Raw genomic sequence first — 9,581 nt, 5'->3', positions numbered from 1 at the left:
AAGGGCCGCGGCGCGCGGGTGATGGCGTCACAGATGCGTCGCTCGCCGCGCGCCCTGGGAGCCCGCGTGGCCGCGGCGAGAGCAGACGCTGCAGCAATGCTGCAGAAGTACGTCCTGTGGGTAGTCTAAGTTCTGGGTGGTTGGCATGGAGGTTATATGGGGTCAGATCTCCGCCAGCAAGATGCCTACCGCTGGTTTGATGTAGTCTAAGCACAGCTAAGAAAGAGCGACGCTCCTGCGACCCCTACACAGCCAGTGTCTAGAAGTCCAGAAAGAAGGTTCTCATCCGGGCGTCCCTGGGCTGACGACTGCATAGGGGCAGTGCTCACTCGCCTCGCTCCCCACAGAGTAATGCCTTGAGTCCTGATGTAGGTGCAGCATTATAGAGGGAATGATCCGCCTTCTTTAACGTCCTGGGGCTGGTGCAGAGGTGTGGAGGAAATCTTTGCAGCGATCTAAGACAGGTGCGGGGGGTGGGGGGAGAGAGAGAGAGAGAGAGAGAGCGCACAGAAAGCTTGCAGGGGTGTGGTGTGGAGAGAGCAATCCATTTCCGCAACATCCTGGGACAGATTCAGGGGTGTGCAGTGGCAAGAGAGCACCCCCCTACTGTAGCATCTTGGGACCGGTGCAGGCTGTTGAATGGGGAGTCAGCAAACCCATAGTCACAGCGTCTGGGTCAGGCGCAGGGATGTCCATTGTAGAGGGAAATAACCTGTCCCAGTACAATGCTAGGGAAAATTTGGGGAATCTAACAGGGAGGGAACTTGGCTCTGTCCTTAACTCCTCCTGCATGCAAAACAAACAGTTCTAGCAGTGGTGTCTTAGGGATTCTATTGCTACGATCAAACACCACCACCAAAAAAGCAAGTTGAGGAGGAAAGGGCTTATTTGTCTTACACTTCTTTATTGTTCATCATCAAAGGAAGTCAGGATAAGCACTCCAACAGGGCAGGAACCTGATACTGAGGCCATGGAGGGGTGCTGCTTATTGTGTCTTGCTCCTCATGTCCTGCTCAGCCTAGAACCCCGGACCACCAGCCCTGGGATGACCCTACACACAACGGTCTGGATCCTCCCCCACTAGTCACTAATTAAGAAAATGCCCTACAGGTCTGCCTATAATCTGATTTTATGGAGGCATTTTCTCCATTGAGCTTCTCTCCTCTCATGACTTTAGCATGTGTCAAGTTCATATAAAAGTGTTCAGCACAAGTGAGAACATATTAATCCCACATGAAAAAAAGTCTTAACAGTTGTGCTAACTTTAGTTTAATACATATGTTAGAATTATTAGATTCTAATATTCCTCCAAGCTTTGGTCATTTTATTTTGATTTTTTTTTCTTCCCTATGTAGTCCAGGTTAGAGTCTCCCTTGCTAGTAGCAAGGTGAGTCTTGAATGCCTGCTTCCACCAAAGTGTTGGGATTACAGGCGTATCATTGCATCTAGCTTCAACCTTTGGTTATTTCAAAACTCTCAGTTACCTGGCCAAAATAACTCCTCTGTGGATACAAAGATGCATGCCTTAACATAGAAATACTTTGGGCCAAGGGAGGAGGCTCTGCTGGCAGCTGCGCAATTTCTCACAGAAAGGGTATGGGTTTGATTGTAGCATCCTCTCCCTAAACAAGAAAGAACAGACTCTGCTTGACGCCTAGGGCTCACTTCGCAGGTGACAATTTTTTTTTTAAGGATTTATTTATTTATTATGTATACAAGGTATGTTTGCATGTACACTTCCATGCCTAAAGAGGGCACCAGATCTCGTTTTAGATGGTTGTGAGCCACCATGCGGTTGCTGGAAATTGAACTAAGGACCTCTGGAAGAGCAGCCAGTGCTCTTAACCTCTGGGCGGGGTCTCTCAGGCCCTGCAAGTGACAAATTTGAAACACAAAAGAGCTTCGGTAGAGTTGGGTCCACCTCATCCCTGGATCCAGAGGACGGGAGCGGAGTGCAAACTTGGCGAGATTTGAACCTCGCGGCTTCCCGTCTGGTCCCGACACCTTGGCGTTCCCGCGCTTTCTGGCTTGCGCGTGCCGGGCAGCTCCGCGCAGGCGCACAAAGCTGAGGCCGCCACCATGGCCACGACTGTGGACGAGGGGGCCACCACAGCCAAGGAGCCTGGTATTAAGGAAGCCTACCGGGTCAGTGGGATGGTCCGGTGTCCCCCACGTGGGAGCTGCTGACCCTCGCTCCTCTCAGGGCTGCTCCGGTGCCCGAGGCCATCTATGTTCCTGTGAGGCGGCCAGGCCGGGAGCTGAGCAGGGCGGGCTGGGGCGGGAGACTCAGGCGCGGTTCCGAAGCCCTCTGAAGGCTTTCAGCCGAGTTAGGAAGGGGTGGCCTAGGTCATAGGCCGAGAGGTGCCAGAGCCACTTATCTGGGTTCTGCCCCTGGTGACCCGTCAAGGGAGAGCCTCGTTGACGCCTGCTTCCCGTGTGACGCCTGTGGAGGCTCAGGGATCCCAGCCTGGAGCCGTTCAGCCTGGGGCTCATTAACTTACAGGTTTTTTTTCTTTGCTTTTAGGAATAGGCTTGTGCATGTATTTTTTCCCCGTCAGTGTTTCTGTTCCCTCTTCCGCCAAATTTGTTCTTACTGAATCAGAGTCTTGATATGTTGCCCAGGCTGGCCTCCGATTCTTGGGTAAAATCGTATTTCAGCCTTAGTCTCTTGAGAAGTTAGGACCATAGATATGCATCACCGCCCTCATCCCTGTCTTCAAGGCTCTCTGTATGTAAATCCTTGTACACACACACACACACACACACACACACACACACATCTGTATCCCTATGTGTGTAACAGAAGGCACATTAGGTGCTAGGGGTGGTGGGATAGGTCTGCAACCTGGCACTAGAAAGGGAGAAGCAGGCGCATTGCCTAGTCTACATAGTTACAAATCAGCAAGGCCTACACAGTGAGACCCTCTCTCTCTAAAAAATGAACAACAACAACAAAATCCAACAAACATACCCGGACACACAAAGGTACATATGTAAACATACTTATGAGACAGTTATGAATGTAAAAGGTGAAAAAAAAAGGGAAGTAAGTTGATCTGAGGATACTAGTTTTGGTCACCTGATTAGAAGTATTGTAATGTTAAGATCTACTTCTTCTTTTAGCACAGAGAATCTAAAGAAGAGTTTGTTAAAGTCAGAAAGAAGGACCTGGAGCGGCTGACGACAGAAGTGATGCAAATGCGGGACTTCTTACCCAGAATACTCAATGGGGAGTTACTGGAAAGTCTCCAGAAATTAAAGACTGTAGAAAGAAGTGAGTCTTACCTTATGTATGTTGCTTGTCTTCAGGTGGGCAGGAGAGTCATTTTGCAGTGTTGAGCTAAGTCCAGGATTGCTAGGACTTGTCCATTAAGACTTTTGACATCTGAGCAGTGTGGTGTTTTTAACAAAATCTCGATCCTATTTTACCAATGAAGACTCAGGAGCCGATGCTGGGGTGCAGGCCTCCTAGCTCAGAGAAGCAGAGAAAGCACCCAGCTGACCTTCCTCCTCAGCCAGTGTCACAGAAGGAATCTCTTCTTCTATCAACCTCCTCCAAACTGAATGTCCTTCCCTTCTACTTCCTGTGCATCTCTTTATCTGTCCTCCTGACTCCCTTTTACTCTCTATTTTTTCATATTATCCTCTGTTCACTTTCTGTCAACTGGTTGCTTGCTCTGCCTCTTGACCTGTGGTTGACTTTATTTAATCCTGTTTATACCATTCAAGCAGAAAGCTTTTGGTTTAAAGGTGTGTGCTAAGGCTGAGCCACACCAAAAATAAAAGCAGGTTTTTCCAGTAAATAACACAATATCGGGGTTCCCAGTGTGATCATGTATCTTGCAACAGAAGTATATAAAATACTAGTCCAGGACCCTGTTAAATTTCTTGGAGGTATTTGGAGACTGAGTCAGTACTTTCCCAATTGAGACAGAATTGTAATTAAGTTGACCTTTGGTGGTTAAGGCTAATTTCTCAAGTCAAATTTGACAGTCAGCTCTCATAGTGTGGCTTCATAGTACCCACCCGAAAGACCCAAGTGATGTTTCTAGCAGTAAGTCCAGATAAGGAACTATCTTGACTCAAGAATGTAGGTTTCTGAGGCAGACTTGGTGATGTATACCTGTAATCCAGTACTTAGGTGATGGTGGTATAAAGTGTAAGTTCAGGGTCATTCTCATCTACATATGGAGTTCAAGCCTCACTGGTAAGATGTGAAATCAGCAATATAGTAGTCTCTATAGAAGTGGAGGACAACCAGATCGCCTATGGATTAAGCTATATCCAGAATATGGGTTTCTAGTTTCTGTATACCTGGCCAGTGAGCCAACCCTATCTATTTAGAAGGGTGAATGGGAGGTTGGAGAGATGGCTCAGCAGTTAGGAGCACTGGTTGCTTTCCCAGAGGACCTGGGTTCAATTTGCAGCACCTGCATGGCAGCTCACAACTGTCTGTACTCTAGTTCCAGGGCATCTGACACCCTCACACAGACATATATGTAGGCAAAACACCAATGCATATAGAATTAAAAGCAAATAATTTTTAAAGATAGAGGGTGAATGGTCATGATTACATGATACCCTGCCTTATTCTTTCAGGAGTCTTCACATCCATTAATTTCTATGCCCTGTACTCTTTTCTGGGAGGTGGACCCCGTGCAGACTGAAGTTGGCAGGGCTGGTCAAAAGAGGCTTCCTGAGCAAAGAGAGAGGGAGAGGATGGGAGGGGTGCTGGCCTGCCATCTGCCCCTGCCTTGTTCCTCTGGTGGTTACATTCCTCGACAACAAGTACCTCCTCCCAGTGGCTTCCTCTACAGTCTACCTCTTACTGGGCTTCAGTAATACCACTGTCTCCCAGAGATACAGGGCTGTTGTCATTCCCTGGGAATGTCACCATTCTTTCTGGGTGCCTTATGCCTCCTCCCCCAGGGCATTGCCTCCCAAGTGCTGGCAAGGTGGAGCTTTGTGTAAAGAGGCAGGTAGAGTATGAATGTAAAGTGCACCCAGTCTTGTTCCCGTGTAAACCGTGAAGTTCAAATAAATGCAGAACACTGTTTAGACATACCTTACCCACAGTTCTGAGGCTAACAGGAAGTCAGGCTGTTTCTTTGTGTTACCGTAGCTCTTTAGGCCAGGTCACGTTTTTCCTTCTGATAGTGGGGAGTGTTCAAAATGAATTTGGCAAATAAGTAATGAACAGTCACTCCAAGAAAGGGACATTATGTGACCCTTTCCAGTTAATGGGAGACACTCTCTTTTCTGTTTGCTTGGCAGCCAGCTCTATCTGTGCCCACTGTTATAGCCTGACAAATGACAGGTCATATTTTCACTTAGCAAGATCATTTTTACTTTGTTCTGTTTAATAATGATTCCCTTGGGCTTTTTCTCACTGACCTGCTTTGGTCTCCTCAGAGAACAAACCCTAGAACAAACACCTTGGAGTTCTCACTTTCTCCAGTGAGTTATGTTCATTGTTCTTGGAGATGCATTATTGCTCTGTTAGTCCATCTTCACCTCTATTGTTTTGGTGGGATCTTTGTACTTGCCTCCTCTAGGCAGTGTCTACTGTTCCAAGTCTGGTCATTTTTGTCTGATTCTGTCATTATGCTGTTCAGGTTAAGATGTTAAAATAGCTGCCCCCTGTCCTCAAGATAAACACCAACTAGCAAAGTGCTGCTATGCCAGGACCTAAACAGATCTTACTATGGCTGTGAAGCTGTAGTATTGCTAGGTAAGCCTTGTCCAGAGGAGCTGTCTGCTCTGACTGTGCAGACCTGAGCTCTGTATCAGGCATGGCCCCTGTCCTTTTTCTCCTAAGCTCACTAGTCAGGCTTACCCTGACTACCTGTGCTTTTCTGACTGGACATCGTTGAAGAGACGGTCTTCTAAAGCATCCTTTATCTAGTTTTCACTCTTGAATTATCTTTCTTTTTTAGAGACAGATCTCACTTGGTAGCCCTGGCTGTCCTGGGATTCTCTGTGTAGATCAGGCTGGCCTTTCACTTATGGAAATCACCTGCTACTGCCTCCTGAGTGCCTGAGTTGATAAGATGAGTATCAGATAGAATGTGGAACCTGGTTCTGAGCTAGCAAGACACCTGCCTTTGAGATGCTGGGTAGGTAAGCAGTGGTATGGAGTAATATTGATCAGTGTCTCGTTAAGCGACTTTGAAAATTAACATTGAAGGAAAAGCACATTAAAAAAAAAAACTTGGGGCTGAAGAAGTGGCTCAGAGGTTAAGAGCACTGACTGTTCTTCCAGAGGTCCTGAGTTCAATTCCCAGCAACCATATGGTGGCTCACAACCATCTATACTGTGATCTGGTGCTCTCTTCTGGAGTGCAGGTAGAAGAACAGTGTATACGTAATAAATAAGTCTTAAAAAAATAATAACTTAAAAAAAAAACTTACGATTTTATGTGTATGAGTGTTTTGGCTGTATGCATGTGTGTGTACCACCTTGTGTGCCATGCCTGAGGAAATTAGAAGAGTTTGTTGGATCCTCTGTTATTGGATTTACAGACAGTTGTTAACTGCCATATTGAACCCAGGTCCTCTGAAAGAACAGCCAGTGCTCTTAACTGAGCCATCTCTCTATTTTCCCCAAAGTACAATTTCATTTTTAGAAGGAAAAGGAGAGATGTGTGAAAGTCACAAATGGGAGTAAGGGTCATTTTTGGATTCATCAGATGGTTTTCCTGTTCGTGAAGGACTTGGGCATGGCCGAGGTAAGGATAGTAAAGGTGGGATGTTTATAGAGGATGGGAGGAGGTTTAGTTGAGGTAAGAAGCACTTGGAACTTCTCAGGTGAGTTTGAAGGGTTGGCAGGATGGAGGGGAATAATGAGGGTGTCCCTCAGGGCAAGTGGTGGGCTCCACTGGACTCTGACTGTATGGATGGAATAGTAGTAACAAGAGAAAGCATGCTAGGTTCTGGTGATGAAGGGAGGACACAGCCTTTTAAGTTAGGGTCAAGAATAGTGGGAGTATTGAGGGATGGAACATCTGGGTCCTGCATTGCTGCTGGCCTTTCATTGTTCCTGGAACTATAAAGCACTCATGTAAGGCCATTAGAACACTTGCCTGGTTACATTCAGGGCCCCGAGTAAGATCCCCAGGACTGCCAGACTTTACTATGGCTGTGAGGCCTTAGTATTGCTAGGTAAGTCTTGTCCAGAGGAGCTGTCTGCTCTGACTGTGCAGACCTGAGCTCTGTATCAGGAATGACCCCTGTCCTTTTCCTCCTAAGCTCACTAGTCAGGCTTACCCTGACTACCCCGAGTAAGATCCCAGACTCCCAGGATGTGGCAAGTTTGAGATGACCTAATCATTCTCAAGGGTTTGTATGGTTCCTGTATTGTAGGAATCTGGGAGAAAGAATATTTTCTAGCTGGGAAGCTTCTTGAGTTCCTGGTGTAATCGAGAGAGCTTTCTGGTAGATTCACAGCCCAGCAGCTTCAGTTGTGGCTCAGGCACTATCATGCAGTGAACTTGGAATAACCTTGACTTGAGCTTTACCAAGTTGGAAAGTGCGTAAATATAAAACACTGCCACGAAAACATTATCAGCACTCTTCAGGATGGAGCAATGGAGGAAGGTCCTCGTAAAGGAAGAGTCTTGCACAGTTGTTGCTTATCATGTTGCTATCTCAGTTGAGAGTCAGGCAGAAGGAGGGCACTGTGGGGCTTTCAGTTATCACCTAAGACCATCCAGCTAATAGCAGGCCAGAGTCCATGACTGAAATATTCTATGATTTTCTGCCTCTAGTCAGGACTGAAAAGGATTAGCTGCTAGTGACTGAGTCCTGGGCAGAGCCAGCCTCAAGGAGCAGAGCCTTAAGAGGATAAAGAGCTTGTTTGGCAGTTTCAGCAGGGGAGCATGGCTATTTGTATGTCCTTGGCTGAAGAATGGCCCTCATTAATCAGAGAAGGCTGTCTTATTCAACTGGATATTTAGTTTAGGAAGGCATGCACACAGAATGGTGAGGAAGGATATTCTTGCCTAGCCAGCCAGATAAACCTTAAGGAGAGGGGTGAAATGCCAAAGCCAGATTGCACTTACACCCAAGACTCTTGTGACTTGAAATGGGACAGGATGATTGGGGTTTTTAGATACTACTAGAACATCTTGTGAGCTTTAGGATCTTGATCCGTGAGGGCCCTCTACTGGTTACATAAAGGAATCCACAAGGACACGAGAAAATGAAAAACAATGACAGTATAAGAGGAAGTATGTCACAGACACCATATAACCAGAAAAAGGCCACCAGAATCCCTAGGGGGTAGGGTAGGGGAAGCCAAGGCAGCTTTATAAAGGAGTATACTCAGGAGACAGTTAAAGGACATTCTAGAAGTAGTTTATTCAAGAGATATGGGACAGCATTTAGTATGGTAGGCAAATGGATTTCAGTTTAGCATGTTGGAAAATACAGGTTGTGCAGTGTGTCTCTGCTCACTCTGGCAATGAATTTGCTAGACTAATGCAGTGTTCCACAGGCAAACTTAAGTGGTGGCCTTCTGTGGATCCCTGGATTATTCTGTGAACCTGAGATACTTAAAAACTCCTCTGGAATAGTGGTCTAGATCTGCATTTGCATCTTTAATTTTGTAGCCCTTGAGCCACTGCAATGGCTTATTTCTGGGAGCCTTGTAGAATGCAGAATCGTTCAGGAGATGGCTGTTTGCTTTGGAAAACCATGTCAGTAGGAATGCCTCACAAGAGGCTGATAGTCTGATGAAACTGTGGCAAGTTGCATAAGTATCTGTCAAGTACTTCCCTGAAAAAACATCTTCAAGTCTAGTCCCCTGGTCCTCAGAATGGGACTCTGGGAAAAAGTTTTCACAGAGGCAAAATGAGGGCTGTTGGGCTCTAGTTCAGTATACCATTTTGTTTTCAGACAGCTATTTTGGTAAAAAGCATTTCACATTAATGGAAAATAACTGATGATTTGTTATGAACATGCCATGCAACGGAGCAAGAGAAACCAGACCCCAATATAATCATAACTTTCTGATCTGTTTCAGAAGCCCTGCCTTTCAGTGACAGCTCTATTCTCTTTCTGAATAGGGTGAATGTGGAGATAGTCATTCTCATGGCATTAACACTGTCAGAACTACAGCTGGTGTCACGTGCCGTGCCAGCTACTTGGGGGAGAACCGTAGCAGGAGGACGGTGATTTAGAGTTTTCCAGAACTACAGAGTAAATTTAAATCTACCCTGGGAAACTTTGCCTCAAAAATGAAAAGAGAGGGCTGGGGATATAGCTTAGCGATAGAGGGCTAACCAAATATTCTCAAGACCTTAGATTCAATCCACAGTGCTATCAAGAAGCCAGCTGCCACCGTCGCCGCCGCCACCCACACAAAAAGGAACCTAAATTCAAACCTATCAGGCTAGTGTGGTGGCGCATACCTATAACCCCAGTCCTGGGGAGGCCAAGGCATCTGGATTCTGTAATCTAACCCCCTAAACAAAGCCAGAGCTATATAGTTATTCCACAGTATTGCTGTTGAAATAGTCTGTGACATAGATAGCTTTCTTGTATTACTAGTCCGTCTAGTATGCCACCCTCCATCCAGTTTA

General features: G+C 46.3%; 1 protein-coding gene across 1 annotated transcript in view; it reads left to right on the top strand.

Moving 5' to 3' along the window:
• Window positions 1–47: 47 nt before the first annotated feature.
• Hsf2bp (heat shock transcription factor 2 binding protein) overlaps window positions 48–9,581 on the top strand; it is an 83,281-nt gene continuing 73,747 nt past the window's right edge. The window contains exons 1-2 of the mRNA XM_060369231.1: window positions 48–107; window positions 3,124–3,274. Of these exons, the coding sequence (XP_060225214.1) occupies window positions 3,193–3,274 (82 nt within the window). The 5' untranslated portion in view covers window positions 48–107; window positions 3,124–3,192. The remainder of the gene's footprint in view (window positions 108–3,123; window positions 3,275–9,581) is intronic.

This window comes from Meriones unguiculatus, chromosome 16, assembly GCF_030254825.1.
Source record: "Meriones unguiculatus strain TT.TT164.6M chromosome 16, Bangor_MerUng_6.1, whole genome shotgun sequence".
Lineage (NCBI taxonomy): Eukaryota > Metazoa > Chordata > Mammalia > Rodentia > Muridae > Meriones > Meriones unguiculatus.
This window is presented reverse-complemented; position numbering and strand designations above follow the sequence as displayed.